At 40.5% G+C, this 27,270-nt stretch overlaps 1 protein-coding gene across 1 annotated transcript; it reads left to right on the top strand.

Moving 5' to 3' along the window:
* Positions 1–46: 46 nt before the first annotated feature.
* ESF1 (ESF1 nucleolar pre-rRNA processing protein homolog) lies at positions 47–27,251 on the top strand. Its single transcript, XM_027894483.1, has 14 exons — positions 47–115; positions 1,582–2,263; positions 3,048–3,379; positions 3,994–4,107; positions 4,500–4,600; positions 5,424–5,576; positions 6,912–7,026; positions 7,947–8,085; positions 13,751–13,912; positions 19,736–19,857; positions 21,128–21,218; positions 25,363–25,430; positions 26,166–26,312; positions 26,467–27,251. Exons 2-14 carry the CDS (start codon positions 1,582–1,584, stop codon positions 26,764–26,766), a joined length of 2,526 nt encoding a protein of 841 aa, XP_027750284.1. The 5' UTR covers positions 47–115; the 3' UTR covers positions 26,767–27,251.
* The last annotated feature ends 19 nt before the right edge of the window (positions 27,252–27,270 follow it).

Raw genomic sequence — 27,270 nt, 5'->3', positions numbered from 1 at the left:
ATGCGGCGCGGCCGAGCGCTGTGTCCCGCCGCGGCTCCCGTAGCGCCGCCGGAAGTGGAGGGGAAGCGGCGGCGTGGTGGGAGCGGCGGGGCCGGAGCGGGCCGGGAAGGGCAAGGTGGGTGCGAGCGGGGCCGCCCCGGGACTCCTGCGGGGCTGTGTTTGTTGTTGCGGTCGCGGGAGGAGCGGCGCGGGGAGCGGGGGTTGCCGCAGCCGCGGGGGGTGCCGGGCAGAGCTCGCCCGAGGTCCGCGCGTGGGTCTGGCGGGGAGTCACCCGGGGCTGTGTGTGCTGCCGGTGCGGTGGGTGATCTTAAAGATCATCCAGCTCCAATCCCCTGCCGTGGGCAGGGACACCTTCCGCTAGGCCAGGTCGCTCAGAGCCCCATCCAGCCGAGTCTTGAACATTTCCAGGGATGGGGCAGCCACAGCCTCTCTGGTCAAGCTGTGCCAGGGCCTCACCGTCCTCACAGTAAAGAACTTTCTCCTGATTTCCAATCTAAACCCACGCTCTGTCGGTTTAAAGCTTGTCTTGTCACTCCAGGCTCTTGTAGATAGTCCCTCTCCATCTTCCACGTGGGCTCCTCTCAAGTACTGAAAGGCCACAATTAGGTCACCCTTGAGTCTTCTCTTTTCCAGGCTGAACAAAATATTCTCTCAGCCTCTCCCCATAGCAGAGGTGCTCCATCCCTCTGATCATCTTTGTGGCTTCCTCTGGACTCGCTCCAACAGGTCCATGTCCTTGCTGTGCTGGGGACCCCATTGCTGGAGGCAGCACTGCAGGTGGGGTCTCACCTGAGCAGGGCAGAGGGACAGAATTCCCCCCTTCCCTGCTGCCCACACTGCTTTGGATGCAGCCCAGGACACAGCTGCCAAGGAAACAAAGATTTCTGGTCTCAAAGATTTGATAGTTACAGGTTTATTTGTCAGGCCACACCTGGAATTCCAAGTTCAGTTGTGGACAGGCTGGTCCAGAGAAGGGCCACAGGGATGACAAAAGGACTGGGGAGGTGCTGTGTGAGGGAAGGCTGAGACAGGTGGGTTTGTTCAATCTCGAGAGAAAAGGCTCAGAGGAGACCTTATCCCTGTGTTCCAGGGATGTTCCAAGGATGGCTGCAGAGAAGGTGGAGACTCCCTTTTTACCGGGAGTCACGTGCAAAAGACAAGGGGTAATGGATACAAGTTAATCCTGGGGAGATTCCATTTAGACACCAGAGGAAAGTTTTCCTCAGTGACAACAATGAGCCATTGGAATAATCTCCCCAGGGGAGTGATGATTCCCCAGCAATGGACTCCTGTAAGATTTGGCTGGACAGGGTGCTGGGACATCTTGTCTAGACAGAACCTTTCCAAGAAAGGTTGGACCAGCTGATCCTTGAGGTGCCTTCCAACCTGATGGTCTGCGATGCCACGAAATTACCACATGTGCCTTTGGAAAGGACTTCTTAGGGATAGGTTAGAAATCTAACTTTGCTTAATCCTTTAATTTCTTTTTTCTTTTCCAGCTACATATCTGAATCTTTGTTAATTGGATGTTTGGTTTTTTTTTTTAACCAGAAGTGTTTTTGGTTTGTTTCGACATTGCAGATGTCCAAGCCAAAAATCTCATCCCAGGAGGAAATCCTGAGCGATGGGCGCTTCAGCTGCGTGGCGAGGGATCCCAGGTTTTGGGAGATGCCCGAGAAAGAGCGGAAGGTCAAGATTGACAAGCGATTCCGAGCCATGTTTCACGACAAGAAGTTTAAGCTGAAGTACACGGTGGACAAAAGGGGTCGCCCCGTTAACTTCTCCACCACGGAGAACCTCAGGAAGTTTTATGCCTTGTCGGAATCTGACTCTGATCTTTCAGAGAGCGAAGGGCAGGCTGAAGAGCAAAAGAAGCAAAAAAAAAAGAAAAAAAAAGGTAAAGGAGAAACGGATTCTGCAAAGCCACCTGCTGGTGGTCTCCCAAAGGACAACAAAATAAACAAACAAGGGGTGGAGAAAGCATGCGAAGTGGAGACAAAACTAAATGACCTTAAAAAGGAAGTTAAGAAGGGCAAATCTAAACTCAGCTTGAAAGAGGACTCAAAGAAAACTGCGGTGGAAGTTGATCCCTCTCAGGGAAACAAGGGCCTTTTGTCCAGAGGGGGAAACAAGCAAGGAGATGCATCAGGAGGAAGATCAATTTCAAATCAGAGCAAGCAAAAGTCTTCACAAGCAAGAGGTGTTGAATCAGTGAAAGCTCCCAGGAGGGACCACTCCCTGGGAGGGAAACTAAAAGAACCAGGTTAGTTGTTCAGATTACTAGTAGAGTTCATCTGTGTTTGCTTGGATGCTGATGGTATCCACAGAAAATCTTTTGCAAGATCAGTTATAAAAAAAGCTGCCTGACTCAGATTCAGTGTTGCTGAAGGATTGGAGTTGCTCAGCTCTGTAGAGAATCAGTGCTGTTTTTTCAGTAACACTGTGAACATCCCTGTCCTTTGAATGGCTGGAGCTGAAATTTGTGGTCAGTTAGAAAAGTAAAATGTCTTAACAGCTTGTAAACCACTGTATTTATTTATATTTATCAAACCAAACAGCAAGTATGGGGTCTGATACCATGGAGGCTTCAGCACATCACGGTCTGTTGACTGAAAAAGTAAAGGTGGCAGGATCGAGCCATTAATATTAGAGGTGATTAAAGAGAGAAGAGATGTTTTAAAGAAAAGCTTTCTTTAGGTTGCTTATGCATGTCTATGGCCTACATCATTGAAATGTGATTTTTGCATGTTAATTCTATACATATAAATAAAAGAGCAGAACATTTCATTAGAATTGAGACTGACAATGCAGCTGTGGGCCTAAAGAGCAGTTAAATCAGATTAGACCAAGCGAGGCGAACAGAAGAGGCAACACTGATGTTTTGTGTTATTTGCACTTCCCTGGTGTAATTTGTTCCTCCATCTTTACACCTTTCAGGGGGTCCTGTAAATATGCATTGAGGAAACCTGAAGTTTTCCTTTTTCTAAAGGATCATATGCAATTCCACCATAAATACAGGGATCTAATGTTTGTCTCTCTCTGCACAGACACCTGTGATCCAAGTGGAAAGAGGAAAAGCCAATTAGAGGAAGAAACTTCTGCAAGTGAAGGTGTAGAGTCGGGAGAAGAGGAGGCGGAAGAAGATGATGGGGAAACAGGCGAGGAAGAGGAGCCAGGAGAAGATGGAGAAACAGGTGAAGAAGACAGTGATTCAGAAGATGAGGAAGAAAGTGACAGTGGGCCTGATCTAGCTAGAGGCATAGGGAATATCGAAACCAGCTCAGAGGACGATGAGGATTTAAATGACCTGTTTCCAAAGGAGCCGGAGATCGAGCATTCCTGGCGCGAGCTGGATAAAGATGCCCCTCGTGGAGATGAGGTAACAATGCTTCCCATGAGAAAAGCTGCTCCATGACAAGTTCAGAAGCATCCTGAGTTCATTACAGACCTTCCTCTGTAATGAATGCAGAGCCATCATTCAGGGTGGGGGAGTGCTTTTCATAAAGGTTTCTCAGCCTTTTAGTTACAGAATGTGAGTGATGGTGAAATCAGCTCTGAGACTTGTGGTCTCCACTGGTGTCTCTGAGCACAGTCACCTAGAGATAAGGGGAAAAAAAAACTAGACAGAATCGAGCTTTTCAGAAATTCCAGCCTTCAAATAGTAATGCTCTTGTTCACCGGTGGTTTTTCCACTTTTTGTTTTATATTTAGTTGTTTAACTTACTTTAGGAAATTCAGACATCATTAGATAGCGAAGAAGGACTTTACAGCTGGCACAATTACAGTCCCCTTGTGCTGTCACAATACCTTGATATTTGTTGCTATTGTGGCTATCAATATAAGATGATAACAAAATTCTATTTGTTGATGTTGTCAGTGCAACATCTGAGGAAAATGCTTCTTTTATTTTTTTTTTTCAGCAAAGTTTATTGCTGACTTTGATTTTTACCAGGGAGTTCTGCTCGAGACTTTATGTCCTTTTTTTCTTTTCAGATTACCAGTAGATTGGCAGTTTGTAATATGGATTGGGATAGGCTGAAGGCAAAGGATTTGCTGGCTCTATTTACTTCTTTCACTCCCAAAGGAGGAACAGTATTTTCTGTTAAGGTAAGATCTGATTTCTAAAAGGAGTACTGGCTTTTACTGTAAAAAAAAAAAAAAAAGAAAAAAAAAGAAAAATACAAAATAAAACAGTTCTATGGAGAACCTAAAGAGAGATTAACGTGTTACCCCTTTCTGAAAGGGGTGAAAGTGAAATGAACAAAGTCAGGGTTCCTGTTGTTCTTCATCTGTCTCAAAATACACTCATTCCTAGCAGGCAGTTTGGTTATTCCACTGCCTTTTCCATACATTAAAATTAGGAGGGTTATTAAAGGTTATGGAATTGATCCCTTAACTGATTTTAAATAAAATCCATAAAGTCTAAAAGCCTGGTGAGACATTTTTAATGTATGTTACATCACTGAAGGTAAAAATTTAGTTTTATGTTTTGTTTGTAGATTTATCCTTCAGAGTTTGGAAAAGAGAGATTGAAAGAGGAAGAACAAAAAGGACCTGTGGAACTGTTTGAGCTTCCAGAGAATACCACAGAGGAGGATGGGTATTTACATCTTCAAATGAGAGATATAACATGTTTAATTCTCAGTGAAAATCCCAGTCACGTTGCCAGAAGTTTGTGTGTGGAAGTCCCCTGTGGACACCTCAGTTTTTTAGGTTTTTCAAGTGATGTTTTGCAACTGGCCCTTTTTTTTTTTTAATCCATTTAATAAATGCATTATGATGAAACTTTAACTCAAAATTGATATATTGAAGCTCATTGGAGTGATCAATGAAAAGAGTGAGAGCTTAACACAGCATTTCTCCTCTACAAATTCCTGCAGTTAACTCCCTTCGGTGCTCACTGTCAAAACTCTTATCTGTCAATCAGCAGGGACCTCAACTCAGGCCAAGAATTCCCAGAGTGAGATTTCTTGAGTGCTTTAAGCAGCAGTCCTGGCTTACCAGGACTTAACCCATTGTTCAGGCATGCCTTTTTTTGCCTTTTTTTTTTTTTTTTTTTTCTTTGAGCTTCTGCTTTTATATTTTTCCAGAATTTCCAGATGTTTGGCAGCCTGGCTGGGACCATATTTGTATCATACACCCTGCTGGACTGCCCTGCATTTAGAAAATCTGGATTCTTCTAAAATAAGGGAAGATCCCTTAGGATAAAGTTCCTAGTGCATCAGAGGACACTTGAGAAAACCGAATAGAAACCGGTGGAACCTCGTGCTGTTTAATATTTAATCTCATCACAAGATTGGGAGAGTGTTTGATTGGGTGCATGTTTTGAATAAATATTTTAAATTTCGAATTAAAATACTTTGCCAATGAGAAGTTGTTAAAGCCAGCTCACCTGACTGTGTGTGTTTTCTCCACTTCTGCAGGATTTATAGGGAAAAACTGCGGGAATATCAGTTTAAGCGACTGAAATACTTCTATGCAGTGGTAGAATGTGATTCCCCTGAAACAGCCAATAAAATTTATGAGGAATGTGATGGACTGGAATTTGAAAGCAGCTGCTCTTTCATAGACCTGAGGTAACTCCACTGGTGACGTGTTTTTTTTTCACGTTGGGCCGGGGAGGGAGAATTAAAGGCAGTTTAAAATAATTTGGAGTAAATTATATTGACTTTATTCTGTAACCAAAATGAGATATGAAGATAAATTCGGCATCCAGTGGGTTGCTGAGTTGGTTCTTTTTTCTTGTTTTTGACCGTTGGAATATGGGAAGTTTGAGATCATCTCTGCACAGGGAGATTGTTTTCGGAGAAGCCAGATAAAATATTCTGGTTGCATCTTCAACCTTTTGGTACAACAAGTAAAAGGGACAGGATTTAGAAAACAAAACAACATACAGTTTCTTTTCTTTTTTTCTCTTTTCTTTCCCCAAGGGTCCAGAAGTGGCATTTTTTTCAGGATTGCTTCCCACAGGGCAGGAATATTGCTGCTGGTGTCGTGGAGCTGCAATGGATGTGTTGGCCCCTGTGAATGAGCTGGAAGCTCTAATATTTCAAAAGTCACGTTTGGGGAAGAAAAGATTCTAAATTATCATTTGCTTCATTGTTAGCATTTCCCTTTTGTTGCAAAAAAGCTTTCCAGTCTGAGCAGAAAAGCTCCTAAATCATAAAAGGTTGTGACAGAAGCCCTCTTTGTCTTTTGGGGACCCTTGTTGTGGGCACACTCTTGGAAGTCAGCGGAAGCTTTTTGCTTTGAATCCATTTTCAAGAGGAGCTTAATTCACTTGCTTTGAACCATTTTGGGGAAGATGATCTTTGCCAAGTGAACATGTAACTTTTCATCATTTTAAACATAGAAATATAATGTTTTACAACAGGCACAGCTGTTTGAAATTCTCCAGTGATTTTCCTAATCTTCTGCCTTGTTAAATTTTAATCTCACATAGTGTAGGAACGTTTTTGTTTTGTTTTGTTTTGTTTTTTTAAACCAAGTTCTTCAGTTGTTACCCGTGACTTTGGTCTTTTTTAACATTTTTTTCCCCCACTAATTATAATTTTGAAGATGTACCAGGCTTTCCTAAAATGTTTTGAATTTTTTTTATTTATCTGTTTCCAAATTCCCTTTTGCTCCCTTTTTAATTTTTAACATTCCTGCACAGATGACTCTTAAAACAAAGAAAACCACCTCTGTCCCTGTTTATACCAGACTGAAAATGGATTTACTTCCCAAAAAGGGTGTTGTTTCTGTCACCTCTGGAACATTTGTCCATTTTGCTCCTGTTTCAAGCTTACCTGCTTTTCTATTGCAGCAAATTCTTCCATGCTGATCTCCAATAGTCATGAAAAGCTTAGGCTGTTTATACTATGAAGTTCCCCAATGTATTTGAAGAATAACATGTTTTATTTGCCCTTAAGATTTATTCCAGATAACGTTACATTTGATGATAAGCCGAAAGATGAAGCCTCAGAAGTGAACATAGCTGCTTATAAACCAAAGTACTTCACATCTGCTGCTATGGGGACATCAAAGGTACCTTTACAGTGGGTTTGTAATGTTTTCCTTACGTGTTTAGTGTTGCTGTCAGCTTGTAAATTATGTTTGTAGTAGGGGAAAATATTACTGCTTATCTTCAGTATTTCAAAATAAAGTCATCAAACGTGTTATGAGATTTAAACGTGTCACAGGCCCACAAGCTGCAGCCCTGTTTTGGATTATTTTAAAAGAGGTTGGGATTCTCTGTCACAAATGAAATACTGTCTTTTAACCCAGTTAAAGCTGCACGTGAAATGACTTTGTTTTTCACAGAGAAATCTTCTAATTTGCCTAAAGTGGGTGTTTGTGTGTAAGTCAATAAAGGCCTTTCTGGTGGTAGTCCCAGGCCTAAACAGCTTCCCCTCCTTGTAGCGATTCACCCCTGCTCTGTCTTACTGACAGCCAGCACTTCCATCTGGCCATGAAGGGAACCAGACTGGAGAAGTGATCAGTTGAGAAATAAGTACTTCCTGCTGGATCATTTTCCCCTCAGATGTGTTTTATGCTCTGGTGGAGGGTGCAGTTGCACAAACGCTTTCACTGTCCCCTGCTGCGATCCCTACGTGAATCCAGGAAGAGGAAAAGAGAGGAGCTGGTGGCTGCTTCAACACCAGTATCTGCTGCCACAGAGGAAATTTGGCTTACAGAAGCTTTGTGTTGTGTGACCTGCCGTTACAGAACCCTTCAGTGCACGAGATGTTTTTATGTAGCTCAAACTCCTTGAAACTCACTGTAAAGTAAATCCCAAAAAGTTGTAATTAAATTCACTTTAGCGAATAGTTATGATAGCTAATTATTGTAGAGAGCATTACCAACGGGTTTACATTGCTGGTATCAAATCACTATCCCCAAAATTCGGTGCTACAATGTTTAGTTTTAGTGTTCCAGCTTCCTCAACCGGCATTCTTGTTTTTAAGGTAGATATCACGTGGGACGAGACGGATCACGAGCGAGTCACGTCACTCAGCAGAACTTTTAACAAGGAGGAGCTTCTCGACATGGATTTTCAAGCCTATTTGGCTTCATCAAGTGAAGAAGAGGAAGAAGAGCAGCAAGGTACTTTGGTAGCAGGTGTTGCCCACGGAGTCATTGGCTCCAGTGTTTTGAACAGGAGTTACTTAAATTCCATCCTGATTCTCCCGAGTAAACAACATCACTGGTGTGACCCCAAAATTGTGTCATTATTTTTGGAGACACAGTGTGTTAGCTGAATGTTGTTTCTCATCACACATTCGGATTATTTATGTGGAGAATGTGGTAGCTGTTCTGTCCAGTTGGTGCTGAATTAATGAAGATCTGTTGCCTTCTAACACTGATCAAAAATGACCAAATAGTTGGTGATTTGGAGTGACCCTAATGACTGAGTAGCTCCTGAGTAGCTCCTTTCTCAACAGGAGCTTGAAACTTTAAGCATAAAATAATTTTCTTGCTTTTTTATTTCTCCTCTTACCTCCTTTCTCTTTTTTTCAGGGTACCCTGACCTCTCTTTGTCAAGTTTGGCAATACCTCATTTAATTTCCTCATTTCTGAGATAAAATTGTAGAACCATAGAACTTGTGAGTGCTTCCTTTTCAGAGGAAAAAAAGTTCTGGTTTGAAATGTCAAGTGGTTAATGACTAAATGAACAGTAACATTTTTCAAATGCTTTTTGCTTCACTTCTTAAACACACAAAGAGTATTTCATCTAACTTAGTAAGGTACATAAATCTTCTCTGTATGGTGCACCAGTGTGTAAATCCCTCATTTAACTTCCTTGTTTTCTTTCTAAAAGTCGTCATGCTTTTATTAATATATATAGCCTAAATTACAAGGCAAATAAAATTTCATTAAGCCTGAATCAGGTCCTTCCAGCAGAGTTAAAATTGATTTATGCTGCATTATAAAGCAGGTTGTTGCAATCAGAGATGAGCTTGGAGCGTGGAAAAGAACGTTACAGATTTTTCTGGTTATGGGGTTGGGAAATCTTCTGGCAGCAAACTCAGCTTGGCAATACCTTGGCAGGGTTCATGACCATTTGCTTCTCATCTTCTCATACATAAAAATGCATTTACAAACTGTACCTTTGTTGTGACCTTTGGGGAAGTATGGAAAGGGGAGCAGGAGGTACAGAGGGAAGAGTTCCCATCTTCTATCACATACGAGGTGATCAGTGATGAAAGCAAATATCCGTGTAAGCAATACTTCAGAACCTTTAAAGAGTAAAATTCCACTGCTGGGAAGGGGGAAAAAAAAAATTGACCTTAAAGTAATCTTATCAGAGCAATAAATTTTAAATCTGGAAACGTCTGGGATCTAATGAGGGTTTGAAAAGTTAGTTATTAATAGAGGAATTATGTTGTCATGTCTTTAATGCGTTCCTGAGGTTTTATCCGTTCACTTGTGTGATGCAAAACAGGATCCCATCTGTCAGGATTCCATCCAGCAGAATTCTGTGGCACTGTGCACAAATGGGAAAAATCAACGTCAGCTGCTTGAATGGAAGTGTAGGAGTGTGATAAGGAGGGAAAAAATGTCCTGGCTTTTTATTCATATTCTTTAAACTTATCAAAAGGCTTTATTTATAAACAGGTTTTTGTTGGCCTCTTCTAATCTTTTTTTTGTTTCTTTTTTTTTAAATGGAATTTTTCAACTTCCAATATGTGCATCACGAATGTTGCTGTTATACAACAGTTTTGTAACGTCCAGTATTTCCGTGACCTGGAATGTCGTGGTTCATGGCACGAAGTGTCTCCTTTACGTTGCTCCTGTCCCAGTCAGGAGGTGTTTGTGGCACTCACCAAATCCAGCCCATAACTGCTATTTTGACCACGAGCACCGGTGCTTTAGTGGATGGCATTTTAAATATGCTTCAAATTCAGCATTATGGGGTTCATGTCTCAGCTTTTAATCTGTTTTTTGGTTGTTTTTTTTTTTAATCTTTTTGCAGGAGCAACATCTTTTTCTGCTGTTTTGCTTTGCACAGCACACACATCCTGGGACAGACTCTGTGACAAAATGCCTTTATGGGTGTATTTTTAATTAGCTGGGCTTGGTGGTGTGATCATTCAGAATATCCTGAGTTGGAAGGGATGGAACATTAGTGCTTAATGTTGAATAAAATCAGAGCTTTGATTAAGTCTTGTTACAATTCCGAAATCTGTTTGGTGCAGTAACATATAGAAATTTAAATACATATATAGCATTTTATCATTTATTATTACATATATACCCTTCCTTTCTCTCCTAATAATGAGCACTCTTCACATGTGTTTATATTTGCTAGAACTATTACAGAAGGCTGAGACATGGAAGGTGACAGAAGTAGAACATGGAATTATTTAATACTGTCTCTGGAAAGAAGCAGCAAGAGGTTTAAACAGTTTATGAGTTGGAATTCCATGGGAATTTCAGAATAGAAATACCACAACCTGTTTATTTTTTTTCTAGGAATTACCAGAAACTTGATAGAACTGATGGAGGTATTCAACACTTTCCCAAAACATCTTTGCAGGAGCTGTCATGTCGGGTTTGTTTTTTAATTAAAGGTGCTGCAACAGTCCCTGGTTTGCAAAGAGAGTTTTAAAAAATGCATCCAGTGCACACCACTCAAGTTGGTTACTCTACAGACCTGAAGGAAAATGCAAAAAAAAACCCTAAAAAAGCCATAATTTAAAGCTTGCTTTATTTACTGTTACCTGTCTGTTTGCATTCTCTTCTCCCAGGATCTTTTCTCCCTGAAAAATATCTTAGGAAAAGACATCGACTCTGATGTGCTTTAAATAAGCTTCTTTTGATTACCTTGAATTGCAGATTTCTCTTTTTTCTTATTATCACTGGGATGAACCACTGGGATTTTCACAACTTCCTGTTGAGGGAGTGCTGAGAATGTGGGAAAGTGGGGTTAAATCCCCATTTTTTTGTCATTATTTTCTGGTGCAAGACTGAGGTCAGCACGTTTAATTCTTCATATCGTGCTGTACTAACCTCTAGCTTGGATTTGCTTCTGGACTGCTGGAGTGCAGAACTTTATATTTGTAATTCTGTGGGCCTACATGCATTCTAGGAAGGTTGTGGTGTTTCTTTTTCCTTCCTGCCTATCTGAATTTGAGTAACTACCCTGGATAGAATTGAGCCATTTAGTGCGTTTTTATGGTGTGGCCCCTCAGCATCCAAATCAGTGGCTGAATTTTCTGCTGTGCCATGAAATCGTGAGGGGGAATTTTATCTTTCCATCTTTAAAAGAAACTCAGCTTCCCAGCAGACCTCTTGTCAAATGTTTTCTCTGCCCTAAGTTTTCTAATCTTTTTGGTTTCTAAGGCCGAGTTTAAAACATAAAAGGGATCACCTACTCAGTTGTTGTAAAATAATCTTTTTAAACTTAGAATACAATCTCTTCACAATCCTGTGATTACAAGAATGTGCTCTCAGCTGCCAATCACCAATTTAATATCTGATAGTTTTTATTCATTTCAACTCTTAAAAACAAACATGCCCCCACACATGGTTGTACTGGAGTGCTCCCGAGCAGCCTCACGGTTTTTAACTTTGTTCTTTTCAAATCTTTTAGCACTTCTGTTAATACTTCACTTTGAAAACAATAAGAATATACTTGTATTTTATACTCCTAAATTTCATCAGCTTTTGCCTTTTTTCTCCTTCCCAGGTTGATTGTGGTTCTCTTGCAGTGCAGCTGTGAATGCACCAGAACTTTTTGTTTTGTTGGTGTGTTTTGTTCGAAAAGCCTTTGAACAAGCTGCTGGCAGAAAGAATCAGTATCCAGCAGAAAGTGGTTCCTGATGTTGTGCAACACAGTGTGATGCTTGAAAGCTACTGACAAGGTTATTTGAACTCTGAACAAGCTTTGAGAATGTACTCAGCTCACTTTCCTTTCCTGCAGCTGTTGTCAAATGTGCTTTGTTTGCTGCGGAACGAAAAGCTCTTACGGTTCCTTTGAGGGCCACGTTGAGCGCTTGTGTTGAGACTCAGTTTGGACAAAAGAGATACAAGTTTTACCTAAATGAGATGAATGACAATATGCCTTGCCATTTAAATTTCCTCTGGCAAAACCAGTGGTAAACTACAAATCCGGGTTCTAGGGAGCTTAAGGATTTCTTCAGTTCCCATCCAGTTTCTCCTTTCACGGGACACCAGGAGGAAGGAATAACAAAATGGCTTTTTTTTTTCCACTCTCGTCTTCAAAACAGAGTTGGCTTTTGTTTTCTGTGTGAGCAGATGTTTCCCTCTTAGATCTCAGCTTCTGCTGAGGGCGGTGCAGCTGCGTGTCCCCATGTGCCAGCGGGGATGGAGCCTGGCCTGGCTGGACAGGGAGCTTTGGCTGGAACTTGGGAAAGAAAAGGGGGTTTATGAACTTTGGAAGGCACTTCAGGGGGATTACAAGGTTGCTGTGAGGTTATGCAGGGAGAAAATTAGAAGGGCAAGGCTCAGCTAGAACTTAACCCGTGAAAGACAATGAAAATTGCTTCTGTAAATACATTGGCAATAAGAGGAGAGCTGAGGAGAAACTCCAACCTTTGGTGGATGCAAAGTGAGAGAGGATGAGGAGAAGACTTAATTAAATACTTAGCCACTTCCCACTGTTTTTCAGCAGCCCTGGATAACTGGGGAGGTGACTGGAAGTTAGGAAGTGCAAGTCCTATCTGCAGTAAGGGCTGGAAGGAGGATCCAGGGAACTACAGGCCTGTCATCTTGTCCTTGGTGCTGGGGAAGGTCACGGAGCAGATCAGCTGGAGTACCATCATGTGGCTTGGACAGGACAACCAGGGCATCAGGCCCAGTCAGCACAGGCTTGGGATAGGAAGGTCCTGCTTGACTAAAACAGTCTTTTATGACAGAGTGGATGGGGGAAAGGTGGTGGGTATTGCCCAGGGAAGTGGCTGAGTCCCCATCCCTGGAGGAATTCAAAATCCGTTTACGTGTGGCACTTGGAGACAAAGTTTAGTGTTGGGCAGTGCTGGGTTAATGGTTGGACTTGATGATCTTAAAGGTCTTTTCCAACCTAAATGATTCTGTGATTCTGTGAACAGTAAAGATTTCTGCTTCCAGCCAACAACCAGCTTCATGCACTGATGGGATGTGGAAAAGAGCAGTGTCACACCTCGGTTTTAGCCAAAAACCAGACCTGCAACTGGGATATATCTTTCTAGACACCACTGGTGCTGTCCCTGCAGTTCAGTACTGTAGGAAGCACAGCTTTAACTGCTAAACCTGAAGAAAAGGAACCTACCCCAAACCTGGTTTTCTACAGTTCAAGGAGCTGCAGCACCTTTAAAGCCTGTTCTCTCTCAAATATTTGTTAATAGCTTACTATAAGTCACATTTTCTTTGTGTTTAACTAGAAAAAAAAAGGAAGATAAAACCTTCTTTCCGTCTTGTGTCATTTGTTCATTCAGCAAGTCACTCAAGATGAAGGCATTGAGTGATTCTCTCTGTTACAGAATCTTGCAAAGTTTGCTTTTTAAAATGTAGGATTCTATTTTCAAAATGCTTCACAGCGCTGTTTTCTGAGATTTAGGTACTGCCCTGCCATAAGGGACTGAAACTAATAATTTTAAAATACGGTAAAGGATGCTGTGTCCCACCAGGGATTTGCTGAACAAACTTTCTTTTGCCTTTTCAGATTCTATTTTTATTTCATCTAAGAAGGTGTTTCTAAACATGAACTCCAGTTGCTCTCACTTTTTTTGAGGCTGCCTGTGATAAGTTTTCCTCTCTCTCTCTCTAGATGGTGAGGTAGTGAATGAAAGAGAAGACGACAGACCGAGGAAAAGCCAAAAAGATGATGAAGAGCAAATTGCCAAGTACAGAGAACTTTTGCAAAGTATCCAAGAAAAAGAGAAAAAACAGGAAGAGAAGGATATAGGAATGGAGATTAAATGGGTTCCAGGTAAGCTTTATTTTCTTTTCCTGCCTTGGAGGATATGCAGTATTGGCTTGCTAACAGGGATACAGTGCTCAATAAGGTGCTCAATTTATAGGAGGAGAAACAAACCTTTTTTTTTTTTTTCATAAACTGAAATCCAGATTGTTTAGAAAGAGGCAAATAAAAGAAATAATATGACTGAACTTACTTCCTCAGCTCTAAGTTTCTTTTTGTAGATAATTTTTCTCCAGGTTGTTTTTGGTTGGTTGGTTGGTTTTGGGTTTGGTTTTTTTTTTGTATTTGCTTTTTCGTTCATCACTTTATAGACTTTTTAAAATGGAATCCACGTGTTAGCCATGGAGTCCTGAACCATACCTACACTTTTAGAAAGGAAAACCAGTATGGTCTGTTAACGTGGCATAAAATTAGAGGAGAATGGTTTGAAAGTCTTGCTTGCATTATGATAAAGATTTGGGGGAACAGAGAAGGGAGAAGCTACCAGGAAGAGAAGCTGAGGGATAGTGACATCCAGATTGTCATCTGGAAATTAAAAAAAAAAAAAAAAAAAGGTAACTTCACCATATGGCATCCCAGCAGAACTCATGCCGAGATCCAAAAATCAGTTCTTTTTTTTTCCTTTATGATGTTAAAACATTCCGACTGATTTTCCTGTGTTGTTTCTGGGTGGGTGCTTTCCATGAGGTGGAATGAGCCAGTGTAACAGTTCCCCACATCCACAAAGGGATCTCTGTGGCATTTCCTCCTCGATGCCCGCTCAGAGCTCATTCTGAGTGCCTGAACCAGCCCTGGCACTTGGTAGGTCTCTTTGCAAGCTTAATTTTGTTTGCTAAAAAGGCAGAACTACCCTGGAGAAGAAGAAAAAAAAGTCTACTGAGTCAGATGTGCAAATGGAAGCGTTTGGTGAGTGTTCAGAGGGTCAGACAATGCAGCCCAAGGACTAGGGGAGTATGACATGCCCTTTTTGGGAGCAGCAAGGTGCTCCACTGGCTCAGCAGGTGCAGGCTGTGGCAGGACACAGCCTCATCTGTTGCTAAAAACTTCTGTTGAATATAAATGCTCATTTCCTAAATATTCTGCTCTGTAGTGGTTCACTGAAATAGACTGAACTGAACAGAACAGTTTTATTCCTATTTCTTTATAAGGTCTGTATCTGAAAGGATACACTGGCATTACAAATAATTATGTGCTTTCAGTTAATATAACTGAAATATATGATTGCAGTAATTTCTGGCATGAATTCTCCCAAAACCTTTTAGAAGAAGCTGTATCATGCACGACAGGACAAGTGTTTGCTGACACAGAGTCGTACTCCATCTGTCCACAGCGTGTCACTACTTGCATTTGTGGTGGTGTTTGCTCAGCAGTTAATTCATCCTGTCACGGGGCATTCAAGGCCAAAGAGGTTTTTTTCATACAGAGAATCTGTTATAAGATTTTTACAAGCATTTGTTGTTTGGTGGAAACCACAATCAAGCTAATTACTGGTCTGTAATTGTATATCTTTTTATTTACACACAGTTTAAAGCTGCCATCTCTTGGGTTGGTTTGGAAAGCACACTTGGGGCTGGTTTTTGTTTGCTGTACTTGCTGTCTGCTGAAGAACCTTGCAAATTGTGTGAAAGAGGTTCTGTAAATTAAAAAAGGTCTAAGCAACTTCATGTGGTGACCTAGTCAGGAATCTGGAGCAAACCATTCATTTTAGAAGAAGGAAAACTGTCTTAGTCTTTAGTTTCTCTTTAGTGGCTCTTGCCCAGGGAGAGCAAGAAGTTTTGTGAGAGGCTCTCCCTCTTAACTCAGTGCTTTGCACGTTACAATAAATGACATTCTCATTCAGCAGAAATGGAGTGTTCAGTGCAGTGGAGATGGAATCCAGCTCTCTAATCCAGGGGCTCTCTGTGTCTTTGCAGTGGAGCTGGACTTTAAAAAATTAGATTTGTCCCATACTACATCTAAGCCAAACCCCTTCCTTACTGCACCTTCTTGGTCCTTTCACGTCCTGAAAGTGAAGACCAGAGTTTTAACTTGGCTGCTGAGTCAAAAGTTCAGCTGTTACTGACTTCAGGCAGCATTTGGAGAGCAGGTCCTGCACACCTGAAAGGGATACTTTTTTATGTATCTATCTTTGTTTGTGGTGGAGCTCAGTCAGCACACACTGAACAGTAGTTCATAGCTCTGGCAATATCCACATGGTCAGGGCTGTGTTTCCTTATGGGAGATACATTAGTTACTATGTTATTTTCTCTTGAACAAGTGTGCTTATTTAAATTCCAAAACAATTTAATTATGTTCAACTGGAGCATCCTGAGCATTCAAAAATAGCTTTTGTTGTAATCTCTTAAGGCTCCTTAATTTTTTTTCAGAACTAGTTTATGTCCGTTGAAATATTTTTATTATCAAGCTCTGCTTTAATGTGCTTGACTTACTGCAAAACCTTTTTCCTGCCCAAATGTTTAATACACAGAAGAATTACAACAGTTAAATCTAGGAAGTTTTTCAATTGAAAGGCAGAGATTTGAATTAATTTAAAAAATTGAGTTTTGGCACAGATATTTACACATGGTTATAGAAAGCATACTTCGTGGATGATTCAGTTATTCTTGAATCATAATAGTTTTAAATAAACCACAGTGCCAGCAAAAATAAATTAGATGTAGTTCCAACTCTCTTTGGTCTGTTTCTTCTAGGCACAAAATCAGTGTTATATTTAAGCATCCATCTGTTTTCTTAATCATATCTGATTGAAGCAACAATTACTACGAGTCCTTATCCAGCTCCCAAAGCTCCCTTCAGAAGGTGAAGAGGGAAAAGACCACAACTGCATTTCTTGATGATGCTCAGCCAAGTTTGGTTGTTTGTTGGTATTCTGGGGGGTTTTTTTGACTTAAAAATTCTTCCTTTGGGAAGAAGGAGATGTAAATATTTAGCTGGGCTTAAAGGAAAATTTCAGATTTGTTTTCATCAGAACCAGAATAGAAAGCCTTCGTGTCTCTGTAAAGTGCACAGAAAGCCCAACTGTGTGTTGTCAGAGATAAAGCAGAGCACAGAAATGCTCCTGTGGAATATGTATCTCCACCTGGATCAGTGTTTGGACTTCACATTTTGTCTTTTGGAGGTGACAAATAATAGTGGTAACAGAGTATTTGCCTGCCATTCCTTTTACCCACTGGCAACAGGGTGTTTCTTTTTTCGTCACCCTGCAAGATGAACTCGCTCATTTTAGAATTTCCCGAGAACAGAGATTTATCTTTTTAGCCTCTGATAACTGTGACACTTGCAGGCTGTTGAACTTCCACAAGTTTTCCAAACTAAGTGTTTAGAGAAGTAAAAGTTCTGGCTTGCCCACCCTCCCTCACTTTCCCACCAGGGTGACAACAGTGTACTCAGGTTTTTTAAGTATTTATCACATTTCTAATCCTTTAGCTCAAGAGTGATTTAGTTGCATGCTAATAAAGATGACCTTTTCCTCTCTTTCCCTTCTTCGTGAAGATTAAATGAAACCAGTGTGATTCATTTATTCTTTAAAAAAAAAAAAATTAAAAAATTATATTGATAAGGGTATAAATAATCCTTTTCTATGGCCAGCTAATAATTCTACCTAAAGTAGACAATTCCTTTCCCCTTCTGCAATCAAAATCCTTTTGACCACTTAAATACACTCTCACTCTGGGGAAGTGGTCTGGACAGTAGTTTCTAAAGCCATTCTAATCTGTGGAGAAACTCTAATGCCTTTCATGAGACTGCCAAATACCACAAGAAAGGGCTGCATTTTCCTCCAAGTCCTTCAGTGCCAGATGGATCAAATGATTCCATTTTCCAGGCAAATAAATCAGAAATATTCTAACTTCCTTCGAGATATCTCTCTCTCTCTCTCTCAGGGGTCTCTCTTTCCCTGGAGATGTGGCTTTTTAATTCTGCATTTACTGCCTTCAGAGAGAACCTACAAGGTTGCTACCTGAGCAGTAAATTTTGCCATAAATGTACTCCAACATAGTATCCAAAGCCGTAGCAGCTCATTTTCTGGGAAGCTGATGACTCTGCTTTCATTGACTTTGGGGATAACTGAGTGTTTGTTCTTGTTGTATGGGAGGGTTTCTTAATGGCACGTTTTTAGTGAACCTTCCTTTTCTTGTGGCTTGGATTTGTTTGCCGGTTTAGCACCAGATTTTTGTGGCTGTAACAGTTTCCCACTTCCCGTTAATTGTCGTCTTTCCAGGGTAATGGAAGGATCCTTTATCTTGTTTTTTGCTCCGCTCTTTCCTTCCTGTGACTCTGGGGTTTAATATGATTTTAGAGCTTGTCCACGCTTCGTATTTCAGACATCCTTGGAATTGCCTTTGGAGTGTGGACAAGCACCAGGACAGGGATTGGTGTTTGCAGTTTTCCAGAGAAACGTTCTGCCTCCCCTTCTGGGGACGGGCAGGACTGTCCATAAAAGGGCCCCTTTTTTTCCCATGATGATCTCTGTTTTCATCCCTTCCGTGTGGAGGAGAGGTGGAAGGACTGAGGAGAAGCAATGATTGGAAACTTAGAAACCTGAGAAAGGATGGGATCCAGTCTAGGACATCTGGAGAGATCCCAGGGTGATTCCTGAGCAGTAGAAGGGGAATGAGGGGCAGGAGAGTAGGATGTGGTCAGGTGAGGGCTGGAGTGGGTGGCAAGAAGGGGTTGCTGACAATCAGAACAAGCAGAATCGGGGAAAAGGTGGCAAATACCAGACTTAGAGGAGGAAGCAGAAATAGGATTCCTCCAAACTCCCAAGATATTTCAGTCATTTCACGGGAGAGGATGCTACCTGTAGGATATCTGACTGGTTCGTTAATGAAGGTGAAAAAAGCGAAGGATGTAGTGAAGGAAGCAAGGAATTGCAGGCAGGAGAAAAATCCTTCATTGCTCAGTCGTTACCTCCTGCCAGGGACGTGGATTCTGTTCCTGCCACTGAATTCTGCTCCGGTGCACAAGTCAGTTCATCTCTTTCCATCCCGGAATTTTGCCCTTGCGAGTGCCCATCTCGTGAGGAGGTGCAGAAGCTGCATCTGGAATCAGTGTTTGTCCTCGTAACATCCAAGTGCTGTGTGATGTAGTGACTTTGGAAAAAGCATTCCTGAAGTGTGTGGAATTTTTCAGAAATCTGTCTGGTGATAGGATGGTCTTTTCTTCACTTGGTGTGCTAATCAAATAAGGGGATGGTTTATTTCTATCGCTGCTTTTTTTCTTTCTTTTTTTTTTTTTCTATCTTGAGTTATTGCAATTTGAACTGGCAATCAGTCATAACAAAGAACACTCTTTCTTTTTTTGGTTTTTTTGAGAGGCTCATGTGTTTCAAGCAGTCTGTGCCCTTAATCTCAGCTTCTTGTTAACAAATACTTTAAAAAACAAAGGCTATTTAACTGAAGCATTGAATCTAAATCTAGATTTGCTGTCATATCAGGCATGTACTTTTCTTTATTTTAGATAATTTTCTGTTGTTAAAGCAGACTAATAATAAATAGCCTTAAATGACTAAATGACCTCAAAATAATTTGTCTAGTTTAACTTACAGCCTGTCATGCCATGACATTAGTACACAATGCAAGGAATTTGGGGGGTTTATTCCCATTTTTTCTAAGCCTTCTAGCTGCATAGTTATTTTTATTTTCAATTTATTCAAATAATATCTTACTGTTCTCATTTATGATGAACAAAATTTACATCGGTCAGCGGAGATCCTGCAGCACAAAATTGTCACAGAGGCAAAGTTTCAGAAACTAATTCAGAATCTTAACTAATTACATAATGGCTCTCATTTCATTGATTTACTATTGGGTGTTTGGTTTTTTTTTTTTCTAGGCCTCAAAGAAACTGCTGAAGAAATGGTCAAAAACAGGTTGGAAGGAAAGGATAACCTGACTCCATGGCAAAAATATCTGGAGAAGAAGAAAGAAAAAAGAATGCTTAAAAAAAAGAGAAAGGTAACGTTTATATTGGCCACTTTTTTTTGTTTGTTTTCTTAAGTTGCTGACATTGTTTGTTTTGGATAAACTAAATAAAGGATTGTGGAGCTGCCAGTACTGTTTTAAGGTTAAAACATGCAGTGGTCACTCGTGTGGAAAGACTGAGATACCTCATCAAACTTAGAGAGCAAATGATTTTCAGGAGACTGCTGACCATACATATGTTACACAAAACTTCATTCATCTCCTTGTGCTGCTTTAAAGATAAATTCTTCATAATAACAGTTGGCTTTGATTTGCATTTTGAATGCATTAAGAAGGGTCTTCTTGCCGCTGTGTGCAAAGCTGTGATGAGAAGGATAATTGTAGTTTTGGAAACGTTGGGGCCAAAATAATGCAGGATTGGTTGCCAAAGCTGGCAAAGAATTAACAGCCACAAAGAACGATTCCACTTTCAATTTGCAAGGGCAAATTTGGTAAACATCTTTTTTGTGTATAAATAACAAAACAGTCCTATGCTAATGTGAAAATTGCTGTTGCTTCATCTGCTCACATGTGGAAAGTAATGGTGAAGCAGCTGACTCCTGGGCAGTGATGTGCAGGAACAGGCAGATAAATTAAATATTGTGCATATGCTTGGAAAAAAAGGCATGTGGCATACAGAATTTAGCTTCCCTGACTTCTTAAATTAGTCTGGATATAACTCATATTGCAGAATAATGTTGCTAAGAGTAATCTCTACACCTTGACCTCCAGTTATTTTTCACTGGCATTTGACGAGTAACTTCTTAAACCCGATGGTGTTCTGAGTAAAGTAGCACTGTTAGGTAGCAGAGCAGCTTTTTCTGGCATAATACTCTTGTTCAGTCAGAGAAATTAAGTCAAAGGGGCACATAAAATCTGTTCTTTTCAATCCAAGCTGGGTCTTTTTGAAATTCAGACCACAAAATGAAGCTCCTTGCTCGAGTATTTGCCCAAGCAGAAAAATCTGTGGAACACAAAGTGAGGCCATAACAGTGCTGTGATCCTGTAATTGGTTGGAGTGGTCAGCTGGTACACCACAGTTTGGGGGTACACCTTATAAACAGCTTTAAATGTGTGAAACAGGTTTTCAATTGTTCATTCTGTCTTTACTATCTGCTTTTAGTGTATTCCAGTTTTATGATGTTCCACGTAGGGTGTTTCAGTTTTCATCTGCACAGTTGCTAACAGAGGGAACATGTAATTCCAGTGAAACTTAAGTGGTAGTTCATATGTTGATTGAAATAATATTTGTGCTTTGTTACAGGCCACTGCTGAGAGAGAAGAGAGTGAAGATGAACTTCCACCCGATGTTGATCTCAACGACCCGTATTTTGCTGAGGAATTAGAGAAAACAGGTGGGTCAAGAGAGGTGATTGGGGGATACATCTGCCCTTTCTATGAATGCTGGGCTTTCAAAACAAAGCCAGGCTGGAGTAAATACTAAAATTGCTGTTCTTGTAAAATTATACCTGTTTTGATACATGGAATGGTAGGGAACGTTCTCTCAGCTTTCACCAGATACCATTAACCAGCTCTTGGGGATGGATGTTAAAAACAAGCTGCTCCCTTCAATATTCCAGAGAAAAGAACTCCATTGCTTTTGAAGTCTGTTTCCTTTCACATAGGAAGAGCCAGATATATATGAGTCCCTTTGAAATGTGGGTCAGTTACAAAGACATCAGACGTTTTTGCATCATAAACAAAGTTGTCTTTCAGAAGAAATCATTTTTCTCTCAGTCTGATGCCCATTTTCACTTGTGTACTCCTTAGAAACACAAACAGGGAAATGCAGTATTTTAAGAAATAACTTGCTCAGCTTAGATTTCGAGGATGCTTTTTTTACAAGCTTTTTAGACTGATGTTTAAATTAACTTTTGCTGTGGTTACAGCAAATTTATTTGGAGTGTGATTTTGGTGGTTAAAATCAATATTGGTGAGTTCCTGGCATTCCATGTTTTTGGGAACCAAAACCTAAGGGTGGTTCATACCAAAGTACATTAAAAGAAGAAAAAAAGCCAGAAGAAACAAAAAGAAGATAGCAACAGATTTACAGATATTACTAGTGTATTCTTTTGAGGGGGGGACCGTTTTCAGCAGAGCAGTGCAGATCCAAGTTCCATTTAAAAAGTGTAAATCACTTTTAATTTGCACAGGCTTCTGACCTGACTGTGTGAAATTTATGTTAGGAGAGAGTAAATAATTAAAAAACAAAATCTGGATGACTTTGTGCTTAGGTGTGTGTTCTAATAATCTGAGATACAGAACAGCAGGGTGAGTCCTGCCCAAGGTGTCACGTAATGCTGTTTTCTGCCATGGTGAGTGGTTCACAGGTTCTGAAATAACTCATTCTAAAGATACCATTCCTACCACCAAATGTTTTTAGTTTTTCTTCAACAGCAAGGTTATCTAGGTGCTCCCATGCTAATATTTGATGTTTTGACAGAATATATGACATCTCTGGATAAAATGTTTCCTTCTGCTTTATGTCAGGAGTTCTTTGTGCCGTGGAGGGGCTCAGTAGTGAATGGTTGTGTCTGCACATTCTTAAACCTTCTTGTCCATAGTCTGAGGAATAGACTTTAATGTTTGTGGAGTCTGTGAGGATAATAATACAGACATAAAGGTTAAGAAAAGTGAAGCTTTTGTCTGCATGATTACTGATAATCTGCTGAGATACAGGAGAAAACCAGAGCATGGTTAGCCCTGGAGAGGTTTTAAAGGGAGGGGACAGTGGTTGGCTGCAAGCCAGGAGATGTTTTAATGGTAATTACACAGCACAACTTTGGCTTTCACCAAGTTTACCCACAACAAACTCTGTCTCGTAGCTGGGGTTGCTTTTAAGCGCAGCTAATTTATGCAGAGGGGGAAAAATGGGTTACAGTCATCTTTGAACTTCACTGGAACTCCACCAACTTTGTATGCAGGGTACAGGCAGCAATAACTCCAATGGTCACCCTTTCTCATAAGCCTTCCCCTGAAAGACTGAAGTTTCTCCCTTAAACTGACATATTATCTTGGATTATGCTGAAAAAGCCTGTGCGAGGGAATGTTTGCAGCCTCCTGTGGAGCAGTGCAGGAGCTGAGGATGCAGCAGGGCTGTTGGGGTTTTGTATTTGCTCCCCTGCTGGATTCACTAATTGGCTGTAACGTGCAAAAGGGCACAACAGCTTTGAGTGCTATGAGAGGAGAACTGCAAATTATGGGAAGTCTACTCAAGCATAAATTCCCCAGGTATGTCTTTGTTCCTGGTAACTGTTTGTAATGCAGGCAGTGCTTCTTACACTGTGGGGGTGCTTCACCTTGGGAGAGCCCAGGTAGAGTGAATTCCTCGTTCCTGCTGTGCCCAAAGGGTGTCTGTGCAGGGTGCAGGTTGTGTGCACGTCAGCACTCCTGAAATTCCTGACACTGCTTGCTTTGCACAGAGTTTTCATATTTTTTTTTTAATAGTACCATGGGCTAAAATGTCAGAATGCTGCATCAAATTTGAGCCTTGATGTTGCATTCCTGAAGCTTGATTCTAGTTTTATATTGTCAATAATAAAAAAAAAATCATTTGTCACTTCCGTTTTACATGGATGCCCATGCTGTTTCAAAAAGCATTGGAAAACTTGGATTTGGCTTGGCCAGTTTCAGTCTCGCTGCATCAGTTTCTGTGGGGTCTCATAAAAGGTTCGTGGGAGACAGAATGACTCTTGTAGCTTAAACTGTTGGAAAATTAATAGCTGAATAGTGCAATTGCTTATTAACACGCGGGCAATGGCCTGCTTTTGGAGATCACTGAAGAGTTTCAGAACACATTAGACTATTAAACGTCATTTCTGTTGATCCTTCTTTGAGAACAAGGTTCTTTAAACATTATTATAACTCCTCTAGGTTCCAAACCATTTGATGCCTTCTCGTGATCTAATTTATGATATGGGTGGGAACTGATGGCTCTCTAAAGCTGAAAGGGAGCTGTGGGACTGCAGGGACATCGGAGGTTACCAGCAAAATCTCAGTGTAGCTGGAGAACCTGTGCTTGGAAGATAAAGGAGATGAAAAGACTCATTTACTGCATGTCTTTTTGAGGCTTTTGAGACTGACTCTCAAGCTTCTGAGTGAGGCAGATAAGAGGTCTTGTGAGAGGGGTTTTAGATTTGGGGTCAGCCTCTGTACTGAAGTCTCAGAAGGATGATCATCTTTTCACTGTCAGCACTGCAAAGTTGTTGATGTGCAAACTGAACGTTGCAAAGGAAATTCGTGAGCTGAGGAAGAGCCAAGTGGCAGATTGAGGGGGGAAGGATTCCAGCAAGGACTGGAAGTTTTTCCTGCTGTCTAGTTGGTTCTGCATAACACTGGGGTATCTGCTGCTGTAGGGGGAACAAACCCGATGAAAAGAGTGTATTGAAGAGACAGGAAATGATCCATTCGGGAATTCTCAAACCAAACTTTTCAATATGACGCAAATTTTTGAGTGCTAAGAGTGATTTTTAGGCCCAAAGATGGTTTTGTTGGCTGCATAGTGTCATAATAAGCAATAAAGGTTCTGTTCATTTATTTATTTTCATGGAGAAGAGCTCAGTTTGATACCAGCTTCTGGTTCAGCCCCACCTGCAGCCACAGAAAACACTGAAGGCATAAAGATGAGCTGTGTTCACTTCTGTGGTTCCACGTGTAGTGCAAGATGAGGGAGGGAAGGCGACTTGAGGGGTCTTTCCTTGAGGGATGTGTGCAAAGACAGAGATTTACTGATTTAACTCCTCATTTAATTGTCTCCAGTTTGGATTTCTGTGCCCTGTTTCCTTTTCCCGAGTTTGGCCACTTCGGGGAAGACAAAAAAGATTCCATAGTTGTTGAAGTCTTACAGAAGACATTTATTTCTCCCTTCTACATGTTAACTTAAATTGTGTCGTTTAGGTAACAATGTTTTATCTAAATCTGATTTTCCTGCACAGTTTCTGGAACAACTAAATCAAGAGTAGTTTTTAAGCTGATGCCATTGAGCATCTGGATAGTTTATTTTCTGGTAGTGGTGGTTTGTTTCTTCTGGAGATCCACTTCCCAGCTTGCAATCCACGTAGAAATAGTCAAGTGAATAGTCAAGGTAGGAAAAAAATGCTTCCTCAGAAAATGTGTCCTGTTCCAGAGTATCCTTAGTGATATAACTTGACATGTTTCTGGCACATCTGTATTTTTAGGCTGAGTACAAACCTGGCTTAGCAAAATTGGAGCCAAATTAAGAGCACCCCCCAGGGGCTGCAGTGAATTGCCTGGGAACTGTTTTTCCTGTTCTTTTTTTGTTGACTTGTTTGGGCCATTTGAATATTGCTGCTCCTTCCATTGAACAGATATTCAGTGTATTTTTACTGCTTTAAGTCTACTTGTTTTTTATTACCTTTCCAGCCTTTTCCCACGTCTGACATTCAAGTGTTGGCTGCAGGAAAAGGAGATGTACTGAGGGGTTCTGCCCTCATGCAGGTGCTTGGATAAATGTGTGCATGTCCTCTGTTTGCACTTTAGGTCCAAAGAAGAAGCCAGAATCAGTAGAAAGTACGTCAGAAGATGAAGATGAAGTTGAAAAACAGAAGGTAAAGGGGTTTAAAATGTTAAGAATTACAGATGTTGCACTGCCTGAATTCTGCAAATATTTGGGATGTGCTTGTGAGAGCATAGGATGGCAATGGGATAAAACTGGATAATTTTAATAAAGCTGTATAATTTTAATAAAACTGTATAGTTTTAATAATGAAAGCTTTTAAAACAGAAACTACCCCCCAAAAAAGTTTGTTAGACCATTACCTTTTAACATCAGCATTGTATATGAAACATTTGTGTTCAAACCTGTAGATTTTTAACCTTGAAGACAGAGTTGTTTGCTGTTGCATGCTTGCTTTTCATTCTTTCTCAGAACAAGTTAACTAAATAAATGTACTAAATCCAGATATGTTAATTTTTATTTTGCTGTAGAAACCTCAATACGAAATTGTATCCATTAGCAGTCTATAAATTATGGTGTACAATTTTCAAATTAAATTATTAGTATTATTATATATTAACCAGAATAATGATAATAATATAAATGTATAATAAAAGTATTGTGATATTCATATTATTATATTATTAGGTATAAAGTTATTTTTTTATCCAATAAAATGTTAAAAAAATGTTGTTATGGATTAAATAATACTGCCCTGACAACCCTAATTCAGCTCTTATATATAAATGTACACTCCTGCAGGCTTTATTAACAAGGTACTGTATTTTTCATAGAGAACTTCATTTCATGTGTCCATTCATTCATGGACCTTCTTGTTTTGTGACAGGCTGAAATGGCCCTGCTGATGATGGATGATGAGGATGACACCAGAAAACACTTCAATTATAAAAAGATTGTAGAACAACAGAACTTGAGCAAGAAGAAAAAGAAACTCCTTATGAAAAGGAAAGAATTACTAGAAGATGACTTCCAGGTAAACTCTTGATTTTGTGACTGGAGCAGCTCCAGGGATGACAAACAGTCTCATGAGCTGTGACTTCTTCAACAGCTCATATTTTATTGGGTCGAAAAGCTTTGCTGTCACGGGAAAAGGTCACCTAAAATAAATGCTCCCTTTGTGCCCTCAGGTGAATGTTGCTGACACAAGATTCCAAGCCATGTTTACATCTCCCCTGTTTAACCTGGATCCTTCAGATCCAAACTTCAAGAAGACAAAGGCGGTAGAAAAGATCCTGGAAGAGAAAGCTCGCCGAAGGGAAGAGAAGGAGCAGGATCTTAAGGAGGCAAACAAGGGCTGGGAGAACAAGATGGCCAAGAAAGGAGAGGTGGCTAAGAAAGCCATAGATCCTGCCCTGTCCATGCTCATAAAGTCTGTCAAAAATAAAACTGAAGAGTTTCAGGCGAGGAAAAAGCAGAAATTCAAATAATTGAGCTTTGGTTTTACTTGGACTTCAGTTTAGTCTCAGCTTTTCTAACTGGTGACATCTGCTGAGGTTACTGCGGCCTGCTCTGATTCCTGTCCACCCAAAACTGCCCCAACAGTCACTTAATTATGGTGGTGAGTTTTAAAGTAATTAAGAGTAATAATCACTCAGTTCCTCTGCCACAACAATTACTGTTTTGTACTGCTGTTGAAAAACTACACCTTGAGAACACAAGGTTTGGGGGCAGTCAGTTTTGTGTCATGTCATCTCTTAAAAATAATCCAAGTGCTGAAGATGGCTACAAAAAGTAGTCCTGAATAATAAAAAACACTTCTGCAGAGGTTTATTGCTGAGACTGAGTGATCTTAAAGTCTTTTAATTCCACAGAAACCTGTAGAAAATACCTGTCTTGAGAAAGAAGGAAGTAATATGACAACAAATTGAAGAAATCTTGTATACAAGTTTTTTGTATATTTTTAAAAGATTATACATATATATATATATATT

The sequence above is a fragment of the Empidonax traillii genome, unplaced genomic scaffold (assembly GCF_003031625.1).
Source record: "Empidonax traillii isolate 1590-97213 ecotype Southwest subspecies unplaced genomic scaffold, ASM303162v1 scaffold429:size503459, whole genome shotgun sequence".
NCBI classification, from domain to species: Eukaryota; Metazoa; Chordata; class Aves; order Passeriformes; family Tyrannidae; genus Empidonax; species Empidonax traillii.
Note: the sequence above shows the minus strand (reverse complement) of the source record. Positions and strands in the feature narration are given on the sequence as shown.